The sequence below is a fragment of the Eurosta solidaginis genome, chromosome 1, assembly GCF_040869045.1.
Source record: "Eurosta solidaginis isolate ZX-2024a chromosome 1, ASM4086904v1, whole genome shotgun sequence".
Taxonomy (NCBI): Eukaryota; Metazoa; Arthropoda; class Insecta; order Diptera; family Tephritidae; genus Eurosta; species Eurosta solidaginis.
In genome coordinates this window covers 317,360,501-317,385,225 of record NC_090319.1, presented here as the reverse complement: position 1 = coordinate 317,385,225, position 24,725 = coordinate 317,360,501, and the positions used below count along the sequence as shown (strand labels likewise).

General features: G+C 36.7%; 1 protein-coding gene across 25 annotated transcripts in view; it reads left to right on the top strand.

The window, feature by feature from the left end:
- Positions 1-24,270, top strand: part of tws (protein phosphatase 2 regulatory subunit tws) — a 129,418-nt gene extending 105,148 nt beyond the window's left edge. For all 25 annotated transcript variants that reach the window (XM_067761695.1, XM_067761703.1, XM_067761701.1 and 22 more), the window contains 3 exons: positions 13,068-13,219; positions 13,288-14,091; positions 20,714-24,270. In XM_067761695.1, coding sequence (XP_067617796.1) covers positions 13,068-13,219; positions 13,288-14,091; positions 20,714-21,082 — 1,325 coding nt within the window. In that variant the 3' untranslated portion in view covers positions 21,083-24,270. The remainder of the gene's footprint in view (positions 1-13,067; positions 13,220-13,287; positions 14,092-20,713) is intronic.
- The last annotated feature ends 455 nt before the right edge of the window (positions 24,271-24,725 follow it).

Sequence of the window (24,725 nt, the reverse complement as noted above, 5' to 3'; positions counted from 1 at the left end):
CACCTTTCGTTTGATACCCATATCGTACAAACATTCTAGAGTCACCCTTGGTCCACCTTTATGGCGATATCTCGAAAAGGCGTCCACCTATAGAACTAAGGATTACTCCCTTTTAAAATACTCATTACCACCTTTCATTTGATACCCATATCGTACAAACACATTCTAGAGTCACCCTGGCCAACCCTAATGGCGATATCTCGAAAAGGCGTCCACCTATAGACCTAATGTCCACTCCCTCTTAAAATGCTCAGTAACACCTTTCGTTTGATACCCATATCGTACAAACATTCTAGAGTCACCCCTGGCCCACTCTAATGGCGATATCTCGAAAAGGCGTCCACCTATAGACCTAATGTCCACTCCCTCTTAAAATGCTCAGTAACACCTTTCGTTTGATACCCATATCGTACACACATTCTAGAGTCACCCCTGTCCCACCCTAATGGCGATATCTCGAAAAGGCGTCCACCTATAGAACTAAGGATTACTCCCTTTTAAAATACTCATTACCACCTTTCATTTGATACCCATATCGTACAAACACATTCTAGAGTCACCCTGGCCCACCCTAATGGCGATATCTCGAAAAGGCGTCCACCTATAGACCTAATGCCCACTCCCTCTTAAAATGCTCAGTAACACCTTTCGTTTGATACCCATACCGTACAAACATTCTAGAGTCACTCTTGGTCCAGCTTTATGGCGATATCTCGAAAAGGCGTCCACCTATAGAACTAAGGATTACTCCCTTTTAAAATACTCATTACCACCTTTCATTTGATACCCATATCGTACAAACACATTCTAGAGTCACCCTGGCCCACCCTAATGGCGATATCTCGAAAAGGCGTCCACCTATAGACCTAATGCCCACTCCCTCTTAAAATGCTCAGTAACACCTTTCGTTTGATACCCATATCGTACAAACATTCTAGAGTCACCCTTGGTCCACCTTTATGGCGATATCTCGAAAAGGCGTCCACCTATAGAACTAAGGATTACTCCCTTTTAAAATACTCCTTACCACCTTTCATTTGATACCCATATCGTACAAACACATTCTAGAGTCCCCCCTGGCCCACCCTAATGGCGATATCTCGAAAAGGCGTCCACCTATAGACCTAATGCCCACTCCCTCTTAAAATGCTCAGTAACACCTTTCGTTTGATACCCATATCGTACAAACATTCTAGAGTCAACCCTGGCCCACCCTAATGGCGATATCTCGAAAGGGCGTCCACCTATAGACCTAATGCCCACTCCCTCTTAAAATGCTCAGTAACACCTTTCGTTTGATGCACATATCGTACAAACACATTCTAGAGTCACCCCTGGCCCACCCTAATGACGATATCTCGAAAAGGCGTCCACCTATAGACCTCATGCCCACTCCCTCTTAAAATGCTCAGTAACACCTTTCGTTTGATACCCATACCGTACAAACATTCTAGAGTCACCCCTGGCCCACCCTAATGGCGATATCTCGAAAAGGCGTCCACCTATAGACCTAATGCCCACTCCCTCTTAAAATGCTCAGTAACACCTTTCATTTGATTCCCATATCGTACAAACACATTCTAGAGACACCCCTGGTCCACCTTTATGGCGATATCTCGAAACGGCGTCCACCTATGGAACTAAGGATCACTCCTTTTCAAAATACTCATTAACAGCTTTCATTTGATACCCATATCGTACAAACACATTATAGAATCACCCCTGGTCCACCTTAATGGGGACATCTCGAAAAGGCGTCCACAGATAGACCTAAGGCCCACTCCCTCTTAAAATGCTCAGTAACACCTTTCATTTGATACCCATATCGTACAAACAAATTCTAGAGTCAGCCCTGGTCTACCTTTATGGCGATATCCCTAAATGGCGTTCATCCATAGAACTATGGCCTACTCTCTCTTAAAATACTCTTTAATACCTTTCATTTGATACACATGTTATACAACCACATTCCAGGGTTACCCCAGATTGATTTTCCTTATTTTGTCTCCATAGCTCTCAACTGAGTATGTTATGTTCGGTTACACCCGAACTTAGCCTTCCTTACTTGTTATTTATAGGTAATTAAGTAATCTATTAAGTTATGACATCGTGCGGAAACTTAAAACAAACGTGTGTCCGGTGTTATTTGTACTATTTTTGTTTGCTTATTTTTTCATTTCTTCCATTTCTTCTCTTATCTATGACGTGATTCTCAAAAAATTGATTAGTGCAAATCAATAGAAATGGAAACGATGACGTAGCATAGCAAAAAATCTTTTCCATATTCATTTTGCATTTTGCCGGCACACGCCATCATGAGCACACATATGTGGGTATTTCCACAGAAACGTCAAACGATAAATCGATTTCCCACTTCCACCAAGACTAATTCATTAATTCTATACAAAAATCGAGTCAACTAAACCATGACGTACGTTTTCGGAACGTCTGACCACCAACTTCAGGTCACCATAATGTAGCGGGATAGCAGGCATATAAATGAAAATGAAAATAAATAAATGCAACGCGCGACAACCTCCGAAGATATTTTAGGCTGAGCTTCTCTTTCAATGTGCGTCGAGCTCCCTTAAATTTTTCCTACAAATTGGAGGGACGGTACCTATGTATGTACATTAGGGTGTGTCGATTTGTATGGACGAGAGTTAACCGATATCGCGCCATCGATTTTTCGGTAGGATTTGGTCTCATGAAGAAAAGTTCCACTACGCATACCCAAAAAAATAATTTTCGAGCCTGCGAAATTTCATTTTCTTTTTACTTTTTTCCGACAGATTTTTAAGGTTTTTTTCATGACCTACTAAAAAATTTTCATTTGATTGTAAAATTTTCATGTATACCCTGTCCGACCCAAAAATGTCCGCTAAAAAAGTTGGCGATAACAGTATTATTTTTATTTTATTTTTATCGACAACGTTTTTAGCGGGCATTTTTGGGTCGGACAGGGTATACATGATGAATTTCATATCAAAGGCTGAAAAAAACGTACATTTTGAACCCGACCTCCTCAGAATTTGATGAAATTTTGCATGGGGTTACATCTTACCCACCCAAACACAACCTCATTTTTAGAAATTGCATTTTCGAAAAATTGTGGGCGTGGGGTATCGAAATATCCGAAAATATTAGAAAAATGACGATAATAGGTACTTTTAAAGTGTGATTACTACGGAATGGCTTTACCGATTTCAAAGATCTTCATACCATTAGAAAGGTATTGAAATAAGCTTTCAAAAAATACACTGTAAACACTTTTAGTACACTGAAAAAAAAAATTTTTTTAATAAAATTTAAAACTGAAAAAACACTTCAAAGATCAAGCGATTTTGAAAAATAAAATTTTATTTTAGAAAGGTCTATTTAATATATATAACATATCTGAAAACTAAAATGGGGTTTTTTTTTTTAAATTTTTTTAAGTAAATGCATCTCTTGGTTACTTTCTCATATTTGGATATCACGCGTAAATTAATCAACCAATTTGAAAAATTTTTATACCGTGAGAAGGGTATTAAAATCACCTTTGAAAACACATACTGTAAAGGTTCTATATTACACTGAAAGAAAAAAATTTTTTTTTTTCAAACTGGGAAAACACTTCAAAGACCAAGCGATTAAAAAAAAAATTTTTTTAGAAAGGTAGATTTAATATATATAACATATCTGAAAACTAGAAGGGTGTTTTTTTTTTCTTTTTTTTTTTAATTTATTTAAGTAAATGCATCTCTTGGTTACTTTCTGATATTTTGATATCACGCGTAAACTAATCAACCGATTTCAAAAATTTTTATACCGTTAGAAAGGTATTAAAATCACCTTTGAAAAAATACACTGTAAAAAATGTTTATTCCAGTGGGGTGCACCCCAGCTAACATCAAAACAACGGCTCGAATACTTCACGTACAAGGGAAAGGTCGGCGGCTCAATGTACTTGAGAACATGGAGATATACAAGTTAACAACATTTGACGGCAGGATAATAAACGAACAAACCAACACTATCTCTGACGAAATATTTGAACCCTTAAAACTAGTTTACAAAAAACAGCACAAGCCAGAAGGTACAGCAACCAAACACGTAACAATGAACAAGCAAAAACGAAAAATGTACCAAACGGCAAAAATCACCGATTTCTACCTACCTCAACCTACCGCTTAGCTAACAAGCGGTATGTCTAGATACCTACAAAAACAACCCTTGGAAAAGGTAACAATTCGGACGTATCAATACCGCGCACACACACACGCATATTAACGTTACCTACCACGGACACATAGATTGACATTACCTGCCACAGCACCCATGGACTATAAAAAACAACACAACGGATAGACACAGACCAGAACGAAACTAGGCATTGATATGGAATCAACTAATAAATACAGATGTGTGCAGCTATCAAGAAAATGTTCCTCTCAACTTCGAAACATTAGCTTAAACTAAGCAGAGCTGATATCTGAGCATTTTCCAGCATTCTCCGACATTCATCGTTGCCGTATTTGCGAAAGTTGTCGCTTTAAACTTAAGGATGCTATCAAGATTGCTGATAATCAGCGTTCTACTGAAACGGAAAGTGAAGAGGCACAAGAAATCTTGACTAGCGGTGAATTGTATCAAGAATATAAGGAAGTTCCAACATGCAGCAGCTATACTAAATCACTCGAACGCAACGAACTCGTCGACAATATAAATAAGCATGTTATTCCTCATCTTGGAAGCCATCCATCGCCAATGAAGCGAAAATATATAGAAAGGGATTCATACTGCAAAAAAAAAACACATCAAATTGCGCAAAGTATTTCGGATTCACTTGGAGGTGGTTCACTGTCAACTTTATCAGAAGACCTAAAGAAGATCAAAGCTTACTACGAACAAATTTTGGAGAACATGAAATATCAAATCGAAAACTGCTCAAAAAATTTGGATAAGCAAAAAATATTAACTCTATTACCAAACACCATGACATCTAAGGAAATTAAAGACATTTTTGGGCATGATTTATCTTACGAATTGATAAAAATTAGCAAAGATATACAAAAAAATAAGCATGGACAGGCGTAGTTTACCTGAACAAACTAGTAAGTAAGCAAATATTCCGAAAGTCAGCAGTATGAGCTGCGCAAAGTTGTATATTAAATCTAAATAAATAAAAATAAAAAATTAACTTTATCAAGTGTATGTCTATTTATTGTGCGTGTCTGAAAAATTTGATAATACGATTCTTGTTCGAATCTATTAGAATACTTAGTCATAGTATCTGTATCTGTATAACTTCCAAAGTATAGCTAGGTACCATTTTTGTCACACAATAATAGCAAAATAAAAAAAAAGTTAACAAGAGATGGTTTTACTTATAAATTTTTTTAAAAGAAAAAAAACACCATTCTAGTTTTTATATTAAATCGACCATTCTAAAAAAATTTTTTTTTAAATCGCTTGGTCTTTGAAGTGTTTTCCCAGTTTGAAAAAAAATGTAGAAAAAGATTTAAAAAAAATTTTTTCAGTGTAATATAGAATCTTTACAGTATATGTTTTCAAAGGTGATTTTAATACCTTTCTAACGGTATAAAAATTTTTGAAATCGGTTGATTAGTTTACGCGTGATATCAAAATATCAGAAAGTAACCAAGAGATGCATTTACTTAAATAAATTAAAAAAAAAGAAAAAACACCCTTCTAGTTGTCAGATATGTTATATATATTAAATCTACCTTTCTAAAAAAAAAATTTTTTTTAATCGCTTGGTCTTTGAAGTGTGTTCCCAGTTTGAAAAAAAAAAAATTAGAAAAAAATTAAAAAAAATTTTTTCTTTCAGTGTAATATAGAATCTTTACAGTATATGTTTTCAAAGGTGATTTTAATACCTTGCTAACGGTATAAAAATTTTTCAAATTGGTTGATTAATTTACGCGTGATATCCAAATATGAGAAAGTAACCAAGAGATGCATTTACTTAAAAAAATTTAAAAAAAAAAAAAACCCTATTTTAGTTTTCAGATATGTTATATATATTAAATAGATCTTTCTAAAATAAAATTTTATTTTCCAAAATCGCTTGATCTTTGAAGTGTTTTTTCAGTTTTAAATTTTATTTGAAAAAAATTTTTTTTCAGTGTACTAAAAATTTTTACAGTGAATTTTTTTGAAAGCTTATTTCAATACCTTTCTAATGGTATGAAGATCTTTGAAATCGGTAAAGCCATTCCGTAGTAATCACACCTTAAAAGTACCTATTATCGTAATTTTTCTAATATTTTCGGATATTTCGCTACCTTGCCACGCCCACAATTTTTCGAAAATGCAATTTCTAAAAATGAGGCTGTGTTTGGGTGGGCAAGATGTAACCCCATGCAAAATTTCATCAAATTCTGAGGAGGTCGGGTTCAACGCATATTGGATTTGATATGAAATTCATCACATATGAAAATTTTTTTAGTAGGTCATGAAAAACCCTTAAAAATCAAAGTCGAAAAAAAGTAAAAAAAATGAAATTTCGCAGGCTCGGAAATTATTTTTTTGGGTATGCGTAGTGGAACCTTGTTCTCCTGAACTCAAATCCTATCGAAAAATCGATGGCGCGATATCGGTTAATAAATAGACCCTGTCTAATGTACATGTTTTATGCAGACTCCGAACGCCATCCCCTAGGCAACTGAATTTTCACTGAGAAGCTTTTAATGGCAGGAATACGATCGGAGTATTTGCCAAATCACTACCGAGTGACGACCCCGCTTAGAAAAACTTTTTTCTAATTTAAAAAAATTTTTTTTCTTGATTTTCGATGTTGTTTTGCCCGGGGTTAAACCCAGGATCTTCGGTGTGGTGGGCGGAGCACGCTACCACCACACCACAACGGCCGCTGTAAATGCAAACATATAAATTATGTAATTGAAATTGGTTTGGATAGACTGCTACGACTGGCGTTCAAAGGAAATTTTTGTGATCCTCTGCTTGCTTTAGTTGTTATACTCACAAGAGTATGGCAGATGGGAACGTCCGTAGCCTTGGAAACGCCCATAAATTATACGTACGATAACATGAATGTAAACATACCGAGTAGTATAATGCATATGAGTACTTTGGTAGGTTGTTGAATGAGGTCAGGAAGTATTTAGTTGAAAACAAAAGAAGGGCATATCAAAAGGAGGAAATACATATGCAAATACAAAAAGATATTTAAAATTTGAAATTTACTAAGTTATAAAAAAAACTTAAAGGTTTCACCTACAAGACCTGGTGTTGCTACTTTTCTATATATTTAACTTTAAAGGAGATAGGGGCTGCGTTTAAACAAGAGTCGCTTTGTTGTGTAAAATCAATAAACCGCAACTGTTGAAACAAATTTTTGAGGCAGATTTATAACTCATATTGACTCCTAGGAAAAACAATTGTAATCTATGGTATGGTGGGCTCAGATAGGTCGATAGATAAATTATGAAGGACCATGAAGAGATGCGAGTTATTGAGGTCATTTGACCTCTTCTAAGAAGTTGAGAATGTCTAGAGGCAGGTCAAACTTTCCAGAGTTTTCCTTTGGTCTTTCAGTAACTACGCCCGTAACTCTTATTCGTACTATGCAGAGAAAACTTTATCTGAAAAAAATTTCTAAGATCATATGCAAATCTTACTACTTTGGACTCATAAGGTTGCTCATATCTGTAAAGAGAGAATACTTAAGGCTCATGATGGGACTACTAACTGCACATTGCCTTCTGGTGTAACATGCTTATAAGTTAGGCCTGGTCAGTAAAAGCTGATGTAGAAAATGCGAGCTGCAGGAAGAAACGGTTGTGCACATTTTGTGTTCGTGTCCGAAACTCGCGAGGTCAGCACCCCAGATATTAGGGGCTACAGAGTTGCCAGATCTCGAAGCATCCATTAAGCGAGGAAAACTTCTAGTATTTGCCAAGAGGACGGAACTATTCTATAATATAAGTCCTGGTACCTAATTTGGTTTTACCGTTTGGTCGTCAAACTTATTGTAACGAATTTAGGGAAATTCCGCTTATTTGCAACCTTCTACTAACGTTCGTTTCGCTAAACTGTTGAATAAATAACTCCAATATTCAATAATGCAAAATGGTCTTTATTATACTACTTTGAAAATACTTCACAATAACACTTATACTTCGCAACTGGTAGCGTGCTTAAATCAAACTGATTGCTGCTTACTCAGCTTTCTCTCCTTTTATACTCTCTGCTGTCTCGTTCGCATACTTCTAGGCGTTTCTTCTTTTAGAATTTACTACTTGGTTATCAGCTATAAACTACAGATGCACGTTTATAGCCTATCCCATAGCCATATGCGCGTGATATGTGAGTAATACTTCCACCGATGATTGCATACTTTTGTGAGTATCTCAGATATATGCATGTGTTTGTGCGTATCTCTCCACTGCTTGTATGTACATATGTGTAGACATAATGGTTGATTTGTTTATGTACATACAAGTGACTGCTTAGTATCGGCTTAGAGATTATAGTATCCCTTAGCGTTGCTAATATTCGTCACAATATTCTGGTAACATTATGGACACATTCAGTCTATTGATCAGCCAGCTCAAACTAACCTAACCTACAGGTCTACGCCGGCAGCGATTTTTACCATTTTCGGCGCGTCACTTCAATGCTCTGGCAGTCTAGAAGAGGAAGAAAATCTTGATCACGATTCGGGAAAACAAAATTTTCAAAAATCACTGCAAACTTTGAGATACCCATTACTTATACTTTGTTATACTAAAATTGATTTGGCTACAAAACTACATATTAACAAGTAAGGAAGGCTAAGTTCGGGTGTAACCGAACATTACATACTCAGTTGAGAGCTGTGGAGACAAAGTAAGGGAAAATCACCATGTTGTAAAAAGAACCTAGGGTAACCCTGGAATGTGTTTGTATGACATGTGTATCAAATGGAAGGTATTAAAGAGTATTTTAAGAGGAAGTGAGCCATAGTTCTATAGATGGACGCCATTTAGGGATATCGCCATAAAGGTGGACCAGGCCTGACTCTAGAATTTGTTTGTACGATATGGGTATCAAATGAAATGTGTTAATGATAATTTTAAAAGGGAGTGGGCCTTAGTTCTTTAGGTGGACGCCTTTTCGAGATATCGCCATAAAGGTGGACCAGGGGTGACTAGAAGTTATTTTGTACGATATGGGTATCAAATGAAAGGTATTAATGAGTATTTTAAAAGGGCGTGGGCCTAAGTTCTATAGATGGACGCCTTTTCGAGATATCGCCATAAAGATGGACCAGGGGTGACTCTAGAATTTGTTTGTTCTATATGGGTATAAAATGAAAGGTGTTAATGCGTATTTTAAAAGGGAGTGGACCTTAGTTCTATAGGTGGACGCCTTTTCGGAATATCTTTATAAAAGTGGACCAGGGTTGACTCTAGAATGCGTTTGTACAATATGGGTATCAAACGAAAGATGTTAATAAGTGTTTTAAAAGGGAGTGGGGCTTAGTTCTATGGGTGGACGCCCTTTCGGGATATCGCCATAAGCGTGGACCAGGGGTGACTCTAGAATGCGTTTGTACAATATGGGTATCAAATGAAAGGTGTTAATGAGTATTTTAAGAGGGCGTGGGCCTTAGTTCTACAGGTGGACGCCTTTTCGAGATATCGCCATAAAGGTGGACCAGGGGTGGACCTAGAATGTGTTTGTACGATATGGGTATCAAATTAAAGGTATTAATGAGGGTTTTAAAAGGGAGTCGCCTTTAGTTGTATATGTGAAGGCGTTTTCGAGATATCGACCAAAATGTGGACCAGGGTGATCCAGAACATCATCTGTCGCGTACCGCTAATTTATTTATATATGTAAAACCACGAACAGTATTCCTTCCAAGATTCCAAGGGCTTTTGATTTCGCCCTGCAAAACTTTTTCATTTTCTTCTACTTAATATGGTAGGTGTCACACTCATTTTACCAAGTTTTTTTCTAAAGTTATATTTTGCGTCAAGAGACCAATACAATTACCATGTTTCACCTTTTTTTCGTATTTGGTATATAATTATGTCATTTTTTCATTTTTCGTAATTTTCGATATCGAAAAAGTGGGCGTGGTCATATTCGGATTTCGGCCATTTTTTACACCAATACAAAGTGAGTTCAGATAAGTACGTGGACTAAGTTTAGTAAAGATATATCGATTTTTGCTCAAGTTATCGTGTTAACGGCCGAGCGGAAGGACAGACGGTCGACTGTGTATAAAAACTGGGTGTGGCTTCAACCGATTTCGCCCTTTTTCACAGAAAACAGTTATCGTCGTAGAATCTAAGCCCCTACGAAATTACCAAGGATTGGTAAATTTTTGTTCGACTTCTGGCATTAAAAGCATCCTAGACAAATTAAATGAAAAAGGGCGGAGCCACGCCCATTTTGAAATTTTCTTTTATTTTTGTATCTTGTTGCACCATATCACTACTGGAGTTGAATGTTGACATAATTTACTTATATACTGTAAAGATATTAACTTTTCTTTTAAAATTTGAATTATTGCTAATTTTTATTAAGCAGACATTTAGTAATAAGAGTAACGTTCCTGCCAAATTTCATCATGATATCTTCAACGACTGCCAAATTACAGCTTGCAAAACTTATAAATTACCTTCTTTTAAAATTGGGCGGTGCCACGCCCATTGTCCAAAATTTTACTAGTTTTCTATTCTGCGTCATAAGTTCAACTCACCTACCAAGTTTCATCGCTTAATCCGTATTTGGTAATGAATTATCGCACTTTTTCGATTTTTCGAAATTTTCGATATCGAAAAAGTGAGCGTGGTATAAAGGAACCGAGATAGATATAGACTTCCATATATCAAAATCATCAATATCGAAAAAAAATTTGATTGAGCCATGTCCGTCCGTCCGTCCGTTAACACGAGAACTTGAGTAAATATTGAGATATATTCACCAAATTTTGTGCACGAGTTAATCCGGACCCAGAATAGATTGGTATTGAAAATGAGCGAAATCGGATGATAACCACGCCCACTTTTTATATACATAACATTTTGGAAAACACAAAAAATCTGATTATTTAGTAAATAATACACCTAGAATGTTGAAATTTGACGTGTGAACTGATATTGAGACTCGTGACAAAAATTTGAAAAACTTGTTCAAAATTGGCGTGGTACCGCCCACTTGTGATAAAAGCAATTTTACAAATATTATTAATCATAAAGCAAAAATCGTTAAACCTATGGTAACAAAATTCGGCAGAGGGGTTTCCTTTACTATAGGGAATGCTTTGAAGAAAAATTAACGAAATCGGTTAAGGACCACGCCCACTTTTATATAAAAGATTTTTAAAAGGGTTGTGGACGAATAAAATAAACTATATCTTTGCAAAAAAGAGCTTTATATCAATGGTATTTCATTTCCCAAGTAGACTTATAACAATAAGTAGGCAGAACATAAAATTTTAGGAAATGGGCGTGGCACCGCCCCTTCTATGACTAAGCATTTTTCTATGTTTCGGGAGCCATAACTCGAAGAAAAATTAACGGATCGGATAATGAAATTGGTTACACATATTTTCCTTATAGCAGAAAATATTTCTAGTAAAAAAGGACGGGATCGGTTAAAGACCACGCCCACTTTTATATAAAACAAGTTTAAAAGGGTCGTAGACTAGAAAAATAAGCTATAACTTAGTAAAAAATAGTTTTGAATGAATGATATTTCACTTATGTAAGAGGAAATGGGGAGACATGTTTTTTTAAACGGGCGGTGCCACATGTTATGTAGAAAAGTAATTTATCTGAAATGAAATCTACAATAGAAGCTCACGCGGAGTATATAATGTTCGGCTACACCCGAACTTAGACACCTTTACTTGTTTATGTTGGTTTTGCATAGTTTCAACTGCAAAATTTACAAAAGCTTTTTCTTAAAATATCGAATATTAGTATATCCAAATTAATTAACGAAATTTGAAAAAAAAAATTTACACTGCTATTTTTCTGTTCGATTGGAAGGAACTCTGTTAAAAGCATGATAGGGCTGTTCCTTTATGTGAATTTTTTGTCGATGATGTTTGCAGTCTCGAGTCTTTCTAGTAGCTATTTTAAAAATGTGTTGCTGGTAAATCCAGACCAAAGTACGCTCTCCTAGCTGAATAGTAGATAGTGAAGAATCACGATGATTCCTAGTTCATCTTCCTGCAAGCAGCGAAAACAAAAAGGGTTTACCAGTATGTTGAAACGCAAATGAGTGAACCAAATGATTACGACAGAGCGCCTTCCATTCACCACCACCGGACAGAAGGATCTCAGTATCCTTCAAAAGTATTCTCGGTGCTGGTTTAGGTTAACAAGAGATCAAACCCCGCCACTTGAACTGATAAAAGCAGCAACATTGTATGTTAACGGCCAAAGTAGGTAAAACTGATAAAAACTCTAGATCTATACGTAAAATACTGTGGCGAATATTAACATCACTAAGCTGCTACTAAATAAATGCACAACAACAATAAAGCAGCCACTCTCATGTAGAAGGCGACGAAGAAATATCTCACACACAAATATGTAGTCATCAGCCGAAGTAGTTACACATACACACTCATATGGCTATGGAAGAGGCGTGGACAACAGATATACATGGATATAGCTGGTAACTAACCTCGCATGAGCTACAACTGTTCGCGAAATTACTAGACCTTAGGAGAAATGGGTGAACGAGGAAACCGAGATTATAAAAGCAGCGCAAGCTGAGGAATCAGTAATCAGTTTTGATTTAAACACGCTATGGGTTGTGAACTATAATTGTTAAGTGCTACTACTCCCAAAGTAATCTAAATAAAGACCAGTTTGCAATACTGAATATTAGAGTGATTTATTCAACAGTTTAGTGATTCAAACGTTAGCAGAAGGGGTCAAATAAGCGGAATTTCCCTAAATTCGTTCCAAACACATTTAAGCAAATATATTGGTACATTGAAGCTTTTACAAATACCCCACCAATAAATTTAGTGAAAATCAAACACAAATAAATAAAAATTTTAAAATTTTCTTTTTAAACTCTTTGATTAGGTAATGGAGAAGCGTCGTGGTGCTTCTCACAAATAAAAGGCGCCTTAGACGATGACGTCACCGATGCTGATATTATATCCTGTGTGGAATTCAATCATGATGGTGAATTATTGGCAACAGGTGATAAAGGTGGGCGTGTTGTCATTTTTCAGGTTTGTCTTTTGCTCTTACATATAGTACTGAGTTTTATAATTATTAACAAATTTTCTTTTTATTATAGCGTGATCCCGTATCGAAAACGGCAATTCCACGCCGTGGTGAATATAATGTTTACTCAACTTTTCAATCTCATGAACCCGAATTCGATTACTTAAAATCATTGGAAATTGAAGAGAAAATCAATAAAATTCGATGGCTACGACGAAAGAATCCTGCGCATTTTCTATTATCGACCAACGATAAAACGGTTAAACTCTGGAAGGTTAGCGAACGAGATAAATCGTTTGAAGGTTATAATACAAAAGAGGAAAGCGGTCTAGCGAAGGATCCTCAAAATATAACAGGCTTAAAAGTTCCTTCAGTTAAGCAAATTCCACTTATGGTTGAAGCGTCACCACGTCGCAATTACGCCAATGCACATACCTATCACATCAATTCAATTAGTGTTAATTCTGACCAAGAGACTTATTTGTCCGCCGATGATTTACGAATTAATCTGTGGCATTTAGAGGTGACCGATCAAAGTTTCAATATAGTCGATATAAAGCCAGCCAATATGGAAGAACTGACGGAAGTTATAACCGCTGCAGAATTCCATCCAACCGAGTGCAATGTATTTGTGTACTCGAGCTCCAAGGGCACAATACGTTTATGTGATATGCGCTCGGCGGCGCTATGCGATCGGCATAGTAAACAATTTGAAGAGCCAGAGAATCCAACGAATCGAAGCTTCTTTAGTGAAATTATTAGCTCGATAAGTGATGTAAAATTGAGCAACTCGGGTCGTTATATGATCTCTAGAGATTATTTAAGTATTAAAGTGTGGGATTTACACATGGAAACGAAACCAATTGAAACTTATCCGGTTAGTATGAAAATACGGTTACTCATATTATAAGTTAGTTGCTTTGAGGTTCGCAATACTTTTTAGTGAAGTGAAGCTTCTTATGATCAGCTCACACGACGGAATCATAATTAGGTTAGCTTGAACTGGCAGGTCGATGAGGACCTCACATAGACTGATTAAGTCCGTAGTGTTACCAGAAGTTTGTTTTAACTACCAAACTGAAGTACCCTATCAAAAACCAGGACCTATGTTATAAAATAACTCCGTCCTCTTGGCAAATACTAGAAGCTTCCTAGGACTTAAGCCACTTGCTGCTTCTAGATCTGCCAGCTGTATCACTCCTAATAGCTGGAGTCTTAGCCTGGCAAGTGCAGGGCACGAGCACAGAACGTGCTTGATCGTTTCCTCATCCAACCCGCACTTCCTACATCTGCTATCACTGACCAAGCCTAATTTAAAGGCATGTGACGCCAAAAGGCAGTGTCCAGTCAGAATACCCGTCATGAGTCTACAGTCCTCTCTTTTTAATGATAGAAGCAACTTTGTTAGTCTAAGGTTGTAAGGCCTACACATAATCTTCGACACTTTACAGCCCCGCGCTTGAACCCACGCCTTTCCCGCTTGGTCGATCATGTGCACCTCTCGCCTTCGCTTAATCTCGCCCAGTCTAATTGGGACGTCTACGGAGCAAGCTTCAAAGGATGCGCCATTTTTAGCTAGTTCGTCCACTTTTTCATTCCCATCTATTCCCATATGCCCTGGGACCCAATATAGATGTATGCTTCTCCCTGTCCCGATTCTCTCCAGAGATTGCTTACACTCTAACACGCATTTAGATGCTGTGCTATGCGAGATTATTGCCTTAATTGCTGCTTGACTGTCAATGTAAAAGTTAACACGGTTGCAGCTTAAGCTATTCTCTTCCGGGGTTTCTACTGCTTTGGTTACGGATAATATTTCCGCTTGGAAAACGCTACAGTAATCCGGCAGCCTGTATGATCTGCTTATTTCCGGATCAGCACAGTATACTGCAGACCCTACTCCTTCCACTACTTTGGAACCATCTGTGTACACATGTATCGCCTCGTCCGCCATTTGCGCACCCTTGCGCCAACCGTCCACCTTTATTGTGGCCTTAAGATCTCCCTCGAAGCGCAGATAGGGAATCAGGTAGTCTGTTCGTCTTGTATATATACTACTATGGCCATATGGTCGGCGCTCAAGTTGCCCGAGGCACCGAGCCTGGTTGCGGTTGTTAATGCTTTGTTCTTTGCTACCAGGTCTACAGGTGGAATATGCAGAATGGCATACAGTGCAGCCGTCGGGGTTGTTTTCAGGGCTACCGTAATGCTAAGCATCGATAGTCTGCATACCCCCTCTAATTTTTTGAGGTATGTTGTTTTTTGTGTGGCTTTCCACCAAACAAGAACTCCATAGTATAGAATAGGGCTTACAATCGCTGTAAAACCCCAATGAGAAAGAGAGGGCGATAAGCCTCACGTACACCCCAGCATTCTTTTACATGCATAGAGTGCCGTTGAGACCTTCTTGACACTCTCCTCCACGTTGAGCTTCCATGACAGCTTACTGTCTAGGATGATTCCTAGATATTTTGTGCAAGGTTTCTCCTGTAAGGTCATCCCTCCTAACTTAGGCCTGGTCCAATTTGGGACCTTGTACCTCTTTGTAAACAAGACCATATCCGTCTTCTCCGCATTGACTTTCAACCCGACATTAGATGCCCAGGTATGAATATCCCGAAGCGCCAGATCCATCAAAGAACTAATCGTTGGAAGCCACTTTCCACTTATGACAATTGCAACGTCATCTGCGTAAGCCGTAAGTTTTACGGGTCCCTCATCGAATCGCCTGAGCAGTTAGTTGATGACCAGCGTCCACAGCAGAGGTGATAGCACGCCTCCCTGCGGCGTGCCCCTGTCCACTGATTTCGTGGCCTCGTACAATCCCCATTGTGATGTAATCTTTCTGCAATTTAACATGCAGCCGATCCATCTGATTAAGGCAGGATGTACTTTATTGTAATTAAGACCATCCATAATCGCCCATTTTGCAACATTGAAAGCGCCGGCAATGTCCAAGAAGAATCCTAGAGCATACTCCTTATATTCCAGGGATTTCTCTATGCTTATTACCACCCTATGCAATGCGGTGTCTACAGACTTGCCTTTGGTGTACGAATTATGTGTTGTGAAGAGCAGCTTTTCATCCACGTGGGACTTTATGTACACATCTATCAGCCTCTCAAAGGTTTTGAGCAGAAATGATGTTAAGCTAATGGGTCTATAGTCTTTGGGATATACGTGACCGGGAATATACCGTCTGGGCCCGGCGATTTAAACTTAGAAAACGTTTTCACTGCCCATTCTATCTAGGTATCGGTCACCAAGCCCGGCACTACTAGCTCCGTGATCGAAGTGTGAGTGATGTCTGCTGGCTCTTCTAAACCGTCTCCCGATGGGAAATGTGTGTCGAGAAGCACCTCAAGGGATTCCTCACTATTACGTGACCATTCCCCGTTCTCTTTCTTTATTAGTCCCTGGACTATGTTTCCCTTTGCTAAGACTTTTCAACCGTGCTGTTTCGCTGGAGCACTCTATGTCCGTATAGGAACTTTTCCATGAGTTTCTCTTCGCCCTGGTAATTTCACGCTCGTAGATCATCAGTAGATCCCTGTACTCGTCCCGACACGCTTCGATTTCCGCGTTCTTTGCGAGCTTAAACATTTCTTTTACCTGTCTTCTTAGAAGACAGCTCATTGCTCCACCATGGTGGCTTTGCTTTTCTTCTGAATCTTCTTAGAGGGCAAGCTTTGTTATACGCAGTCATAAGCGTCCTTGTTAGGAATTCATTCGACTCCTCCAGTTCCTCCACATTGGCAACCTCTTTGGGTTGTCCCAGTTTTTTTTCTACATGTTTCTGGAATTTATTCCAGTTCGTTGACCTAGCGTTTCTCATCATAATTAAGTAAAGTCAAAATTTCAAATGATTATATTTGTGTAAGGTGGTCCTTATAAATCGAATCAAGAATTTGATTCAGTCTTACCCTTTAAACGGTAATAGTCATATCAAATACATCAAATGTAAATTTAGGTTCGGATTGGAAACGGCTAAGAAGTCTCGCACAGTTTGTAAAGTTCAGATATCTATAATGTATTAAGTCTTCATATATTCATTTGGCCTTGAACCAATGTACGATATTTGATCTTTTTCGATATTTCACAGAGTATATTAATTTTGTTCGAATAACGGTAATCTGTAACGGCATAAACTAATCGAGATAGATATAGACTTCTATATATCAAAATGATCTGGACGAAAAAAGAAATTCATTTAGCCATGTCCTTCCGTCGGTCCGTAAACACCATGACTTGAGTAAATTTTGAGGTATCTTAATGAAATTTGGTATGTAAGTTACTGGGCACTCATCTCAGATCACTTGTTAAAATGAAGAAATCGGACTATAACCACGCCCACTTTTTCGATATCGAAAATTTCGAAAAACCGAAAAGTGCGATAATTCATTACCAAAGACGGATAAAGCGATGAAACTTGGTAGGTGAGTTGAACTTATGACGCAGAATAGAAAACTAGTAAAATTTTGGACAATGGGCGTGGCACCGCCCAATTTTAAAAGAAGGTAATTTATAAGTTTTGCAAGCTGTAATTTGGCAGTCGTTGAAGATATCATGATGAAATTTGGCAGGAACGTTACTCTTATTACTAAATGTCTGCTTAATAAAAATTAGCAATAATTCAAATTTTAAAAGAAAAGTTAATATCTTTACAGTATATAAGTAAATTATGTCAACATTCAACTCCAGTAGTGATATGGTGCAACAAGATACAAAAATAAAAGAAAATTTCAAAATGGGCGTGGCTCCGCCCTTTTTCATTTAATTTGTCTAGGATGCTTTTAATGCCAGAAGTCGAACAAAAATTTACCAATCCTTGGTAATTTCGTAGGGGCTTAGATTCTACGACGATAACTGTTTTCTGTGAAAAAGGGCGAAATCGGTTGAAGCCACACCCAGTTTTTATACACAGTCGACCGTCTGTCCTTCCGCTCGGCCGTTAACACGATAACTTGAGGAAAACTCGGTATATCTTTACTAAACTTAATTCACTTACTTATCTGAACTCACTTTATCTTGGTATTAATGGGCGAAATCCGAGTATGACCACGCCCACTTTTTCGATATCGAAAATTTCGAAAAATTTACAAAATGCCATAATTCTACACCAAATACGAAAAAAGGGATGAAACATGGTGATTGGATTGGGTTTTGGACGCAAAATATAACTTTGGAAAAAACTTTGTAAAATGGGTGTGACACCTACCATATTAAGTAGAAGAAAATGAAAAAGTTATGCAGGGCGAAATCAAAAGCTCTTGGAATCATGGCAGGAATACTGTTCGTGGTATTGTATATATAAATAAATTAGCGGTAGCCGACAGATGATGTTCTGGGTCACCCTGGTCCACATTTTGGTCGATATCTCGAACACGCCTTCATATATACAACTAAGGGTCACTCCCTTTTAAAACCCTCATTCAATACCATTAATTTGATACCCATATCTTACAAACACATTCTAGAGTCACCCCTGGTCGACCCTTATTGCGATATCTCGAAAAGGCGTCCACCTATAGGACTAAGGCCCACGCCCTTTTAAAATACTCATTAACACCTTTCATTTGATACCCATATCCCTTGTCCACCCCTGGTCGCCCTGGTCCACCTTTATGACGATATCTCTAAAAGGCGTCCACCTATAGAACTAAGGCGCACTCTCTTTTAAAATACTCATTAACACCTTTCATTTGATACCCATATCGTACAAACAAATTCTAGAGTCACCCTTGGTCCACCTTTATGGCGATATCTCGAAAAGGCGTCCACCTATACAACTATGGCCCACTTACCCTTCTAAAATACTGTTTAATACCTTCCATTTGATAGCCATGTCATATAAACACATTACCGGGTTACCCTTGGTTCATTTTCCTACATGGTGAATTTCCCTTATTTTGTCTCCAAAGCTCTCAGCTGAGTATGTAATGTTCGGTTACACCCGAACTTAGACTTCCTTACTTCTTACAGTTCCAAGGGGTGGGACTGGAAAAACCCGTGAAAATGACTTATAAAGACTTCTTAGTGTACATATTTATAAGCATATGTTTAAGTCAAATATATTTTGGGGTGGCGTTTCCCACTTATTTCGGAAATTACTCCATTATAATACATAAATATTTTATAAAATATTTCATAAGTTTCTTTTGACTACGGAGCATCCAGCTGCGAGCTATTCGCGACTTTTTAATGTAGCTCCAGCAAAATTTAAACAAAATTTGGGTCTAGTCAGATATATTTTATGAAATTTGAATATAGGTGTATGAATAGAAGTAGTTATGTAACACACATCTAAACTTTGAGCGCAAGTTTACTACAACAACTAGCTCTTTTTATCCATAAGCTAAAAAAAAAGACTTCCCCGTTTCTCGAACTTAGCCTTAAAATATAGATATTAGTCGAGTTCGAAATTGGACCCATTTTAATATATTTATTTTATTTTGACCGGGATCTGCCTTCTTCTTTTGTTTGAAAATAATAAAAAAAAATTTAATTTAAACGGTTTTATTGAAAACAATACTTACATGAAGTAATAATATACTAAAAGCTAGAAATTAATTAGGTAGGTCCTATATACTAGTCATCACACTCTTTATCAATCTAGGGCGTTGATCAGACAATTAAATAAAAGAGTTCATTTAGTGACTCATTATTACAAGGACTCTTTCCTGACAATTTGTTACAATCTAAGCCGCAATACATAATCCTTCCAAAGACTACTCGACTCTGCGTCGAACTCCAAAATATTTTGATGTCACTTCTACTAATATTTGTTCCAAATACGAGCCAAATCGGACATCATAGGTCGCTTTCTATTCATGTATGTGTTATGTGTTCCAAATATGGACCAAATCGGACCACAAATACGATTTTTGGAAATATCTCGATCCTCGCGTCACATAGCGGAGATTTTTTTCATATGTCGCTTTCTATTCCTGTATATATTATGTGTTCCAAATATGAGCCAAATCGGACCACATATACGATTTTTTTGAATATCTCGATCCAGGCGCTACCTATCGAAGTTTTTTTTGTTATTGCATTGTCATCGGGTTCTGAACTATATTCCAAGCATCAAGCGTGTAGCTTATCGGGAAGTTACTTACATTTCAATTACAAAATTCGTGCCGACCGGCCGTCCACCCTGTCAAGTCAAGCTAAATAAAACCGTTTAATAAAACTATTCAAGGATGAAAAGAAGGCAGACAATGCCTACATTTTGAATTTATACATATCTATGTTTTGGTGGCTAACTTTTTATTTTTTTAACTAATTTACTTTTGCCTATGAATCAATATGTTAAAAAAAAAAATAGGCCGAGTGTTTTACAGTGCAATCTCATACATTCGGTCAACTTCGGTTCTATAAACTATCACATGTTTACTGTGAGCGCAGTTTTACTTTTTTTGAATGCACTTTAATAATTTATTAACTATCAAATTTAAATGCTAAATAAAATTTTCTATACCTTTTCCATTCTTTTCCAGGTTCACGAATACTTACGCATTAAACTTTGTTCTTTATATGAGAACGATTGCATTTTCGACAAATTCGAATGTTGTTGGAATGGCAAGGATACTTCCATTATGACAGGCAGTTATAATAATTTCTTTCGAGTATTTGATCGTAATTCGAAGAAAGATGTTACACTAGAGGCGTCACGCGATATTATCAAACCAAAAACGGTGCTCAAACCACGTAAAGTTTGCACCGGTGGCAAACGAAAAAAAGACGAAATTAGTGTCGATTGTCTCGATTTCAATAAGAAAATATTACATACTGCATGGCATCCGCAAGAGAATATTATCGCTGTAGCAGCAACAAATAATTTGTTTATATTTCAGGATAAGTTTTAGCTAAAACTCTCTCATCTCCTTCAATTCTACTTCATCACCAACATTATGGCATCGTTAGGAATAATTATTATGATGATGATTAAGTCTAAATTTTATACTTATCGCTGCTATAATAATTGCTCTCACTCACTTTATGCAATCAGTAATGTGTAATCAGAGCAAAACAAAAAAAAACAAAACGAGCCAAAAGAAAAATAAACAATAAAAAAGTTACAAACCGAAGGACGAGGACGTATTTAGTCAAACAAATCGATGCTGCGTAAATGTGTTGACGAGTAACAAGGTTTACACATTGCAACAAACATAAGAGGGCTTGTGGGCTTAGCAAAAGCGAAATAGAAGTAATCGAAAATAGAGAGAGCGTGAGCACAGCTGTCTGCGTTAGCAAGAAAACAAAAGAAGAGTTCGAATTCGAACCAGGAAAGGAAGTGTTCGTCTGCTGTTGCGCACAACAATAACAAAACGCCTTAAATAATAAAACTCCATACATTGTACAGTAAATTACTCTGATTACAATACTGTTTACATAATTCCTTAAAACCATGGTATAAATATTACAAGGTAAAACCGGTGAGAGCCAAAATGACGTTTAAAAAAATTTTAAAATTCTCACTGCTCTCACATTTTTATTTTTTTATTATATAACAAACTGTAATATATTTGGTAATTCTATACGACGGCATGCCACCCTTTAATACACGTCCAAAAATATCAAGAGCGGTATCAAAATACGCATTTTGGATCCAGGATCGCGAATCCGAAAGCGGCGGTAAAAAATGTTGGGTATGTCAAGAGATATTTGCAAAAGTAATTTGGAAAATTTTCATGTGGTTGTTGTAATTTTGATAATTTTGTGGTGCCCACAAAAAAAATTGTGAACATAAGTGTTTTCCGTGGATATAGTTTTGGTCTCCAAACCGGTGTTGAACCCAACCAATGTAATTTTGTATAAGCAATGCAGAAAGGTGCTCTGCGCAAAAATACTCTGGATCCCACCCTTGGTTTCGGAGCACTCCGGGGTCATTTTTCGGTTTTTCGTTAATATCTTTTGAACGATCTAAAATTTTTATTTTCCGCCTTCGGATTATTGTTGTCGAGGTCAATACAGTCTTTTGACACCTCTCGGTATTTTTGGACGCGTATTACCGGTGTCATGTTGTCGTATAGAATTACCACATATTTTTGCGTTCTAACAATTATGATATTTTATCCAAAACCGAATTTTTTTTTATTGGTGGAAATAACCAGAAAATAAGAAATCTCAACAGTCAACCGCATTCCAGAATTTTCAATTCAAGAATTTTATTGTGATTTCCGGCAAAAGGAAGAATCAGGCCACGCTCCTCTTCTGAGGGATTTTCTTCAACAAATTGCTTAGAAATGTATCAGCGTCTGCGCGACGAGAAGAAAAACCCGACTTACCGCCAAGGTGTACGGAACAGATACATATCTACTAATAATAACAATGTGGTGTATATATCTGAGGAGATTAAGGTCTAGCTTTCCATCCAATTCTAAGGCTACTTATCGTGTATTCGTCTTTCTACGAACTGTCTCACCTAAATACATGTTTTGTGCCAACCCAAAAATTTATCTGCTAATTCGGACGAACTTTTGGTGCCGAGGTAATGCCGAGGGACAATCAATAACATTTATACAAATTTTCTTGAATATTTTTGATGGATAGGCCAACACACTAACTCTACACCACAGCGGCAGACTTTGACCGTTCAGCCGGTAAATGCAGCCTCCACGAACTATCATACTCCCAACTGGACGTTGATGTTTAGCTAAGCTGCGAAGAGCTACAGCGTTTTTGCTGACGTGGTCAAGTTATGAGAAGATCTCCACTGGGTTCGGAGAAGCAAGTGGCGGAAGACTTTGATCTCTCTTGGTGCCCCCTGTTGGCGTCAGTTAACGCGAAACAGGGTTAGCTGGAGTGACTTGTTACGCAACGACCAGAATCTCCTAAACGGTTAAGCACCAATTAAAAAATGAACCGCGAGGAAAAGGACCAAAACAAACCAAAGAATATATGCAAGATCATTTTTTTCCGCAGTAGCGTGGACACTTGAGACTGTTGATCTCTTATAAAGTGAAGTTTCAGCATAATTAAGGGTTAAAGACGTATCAACCAAGTGATGAAGGATGAATCAATAGGGGTGGTCTCCAACATTCGTTCTTCTTTCCCTTTGCAAAAATAGCATGTGTTGAGGCATCCATTATAATGGTAACTCATTTTTTGGCCATATACATAAAAACCGATTTCAAAACTTTTTGAAATATTTTTTCACTTATTTCATAAGCATTTTATTTTTTTTAGTATTAAAAAAAAATGAAAATGTCAAACCAACAATTTTTTGTGTGTTTACTTTGGTTTGGCATTTCCACAAAGTTTAAGAGAGTGATTTTAAAAATATTTTAAAAATCAAAAATCATTATGGCCGGCAAGAAGAGTAAATGGTTTTACTTGGTAATATTTATACCTGCTTAAAACAATGTCTCGGCTAGTTACACATACACATACATATACTTTCAGTTGCTTTTAGATGAGAGCGTATTTTTTTTTTGTTTTATTATATAGTATTTATGCGAAATCAATAAGAAAAACAACTATTTATGCAGTAATGTACTATTTGCTTAATATGTAATAAAATAACAAAAAAAAACGGAAATTGTTAATAATAAATGATTCTTTTGTGTCTGTTAATTTGAAAACACACACATAAATGAACTAAGAAGATTGAAAACATTAAAACAAGCTAAGCATTAAAATAAAATAAAAATTAATTGTAGTTTGAACATAAGAAACTAGACCTTAAATAATAAAAGAGAGAGATAAAAAGAAAGCGTAAAATTAAACTTTATTACAATATCAAAAACATGCTTAAATAAAAACATAAAATTATATATTAGAAATAAAAAAAAAAAACAACAAAACAAAATACAAAATTCATATTAAACATTGATTACATTATTTGTAAAAGACAATGTATGTATTGTAAGTAATGCATATATACCACAATGCTTAAGCTCCAACAGTCCAGATTTCATATGGGAAAGATACTCTTAAATTGGCGCTTTATTATTATGTGCAGGTGAAAAACTGAACTGCAGCTTTTGATGACGTTTGCAAGAAGAAATTTTGTGAAAAATATATTGAACTATGAAAAAAGTTATTAAGAAAATACTATGGAATTTTCATTGCAAATATATTTAGTGGATGCTATCGGTTATAAATCGAGCCGAGAAGTATTAAATTCATACAAAACGAAACTTCGGTTTTTACCCCATTTCGCGGATTTCGAAGTTAGGGCCGAACAGAGACCCGCTAGGCCAAGTCTGACAGAGAAATCGAATTGTCGCACTACCATATCATTTGTCGCATTGCCATATCCGTAAATTTTTTTTTGTATAGCTGTGTAATTGTCGCTTTAAATTTTTTGGAAGATCTGTCAGTTATATTAGCTTCAAAAGTAAAAATTGTATACATATTGTAACGAATTTAGGGAAATTCCGCTTATTTGCAACCTTCTGCTTACGTTCGTATCGCTAAACTGTTGAATAAAACACTCCAATATTCTGTATTACAAAATGGTCTTTATTAGACTACTTTGAAAGTACTTCGCAATTAAACTTCACT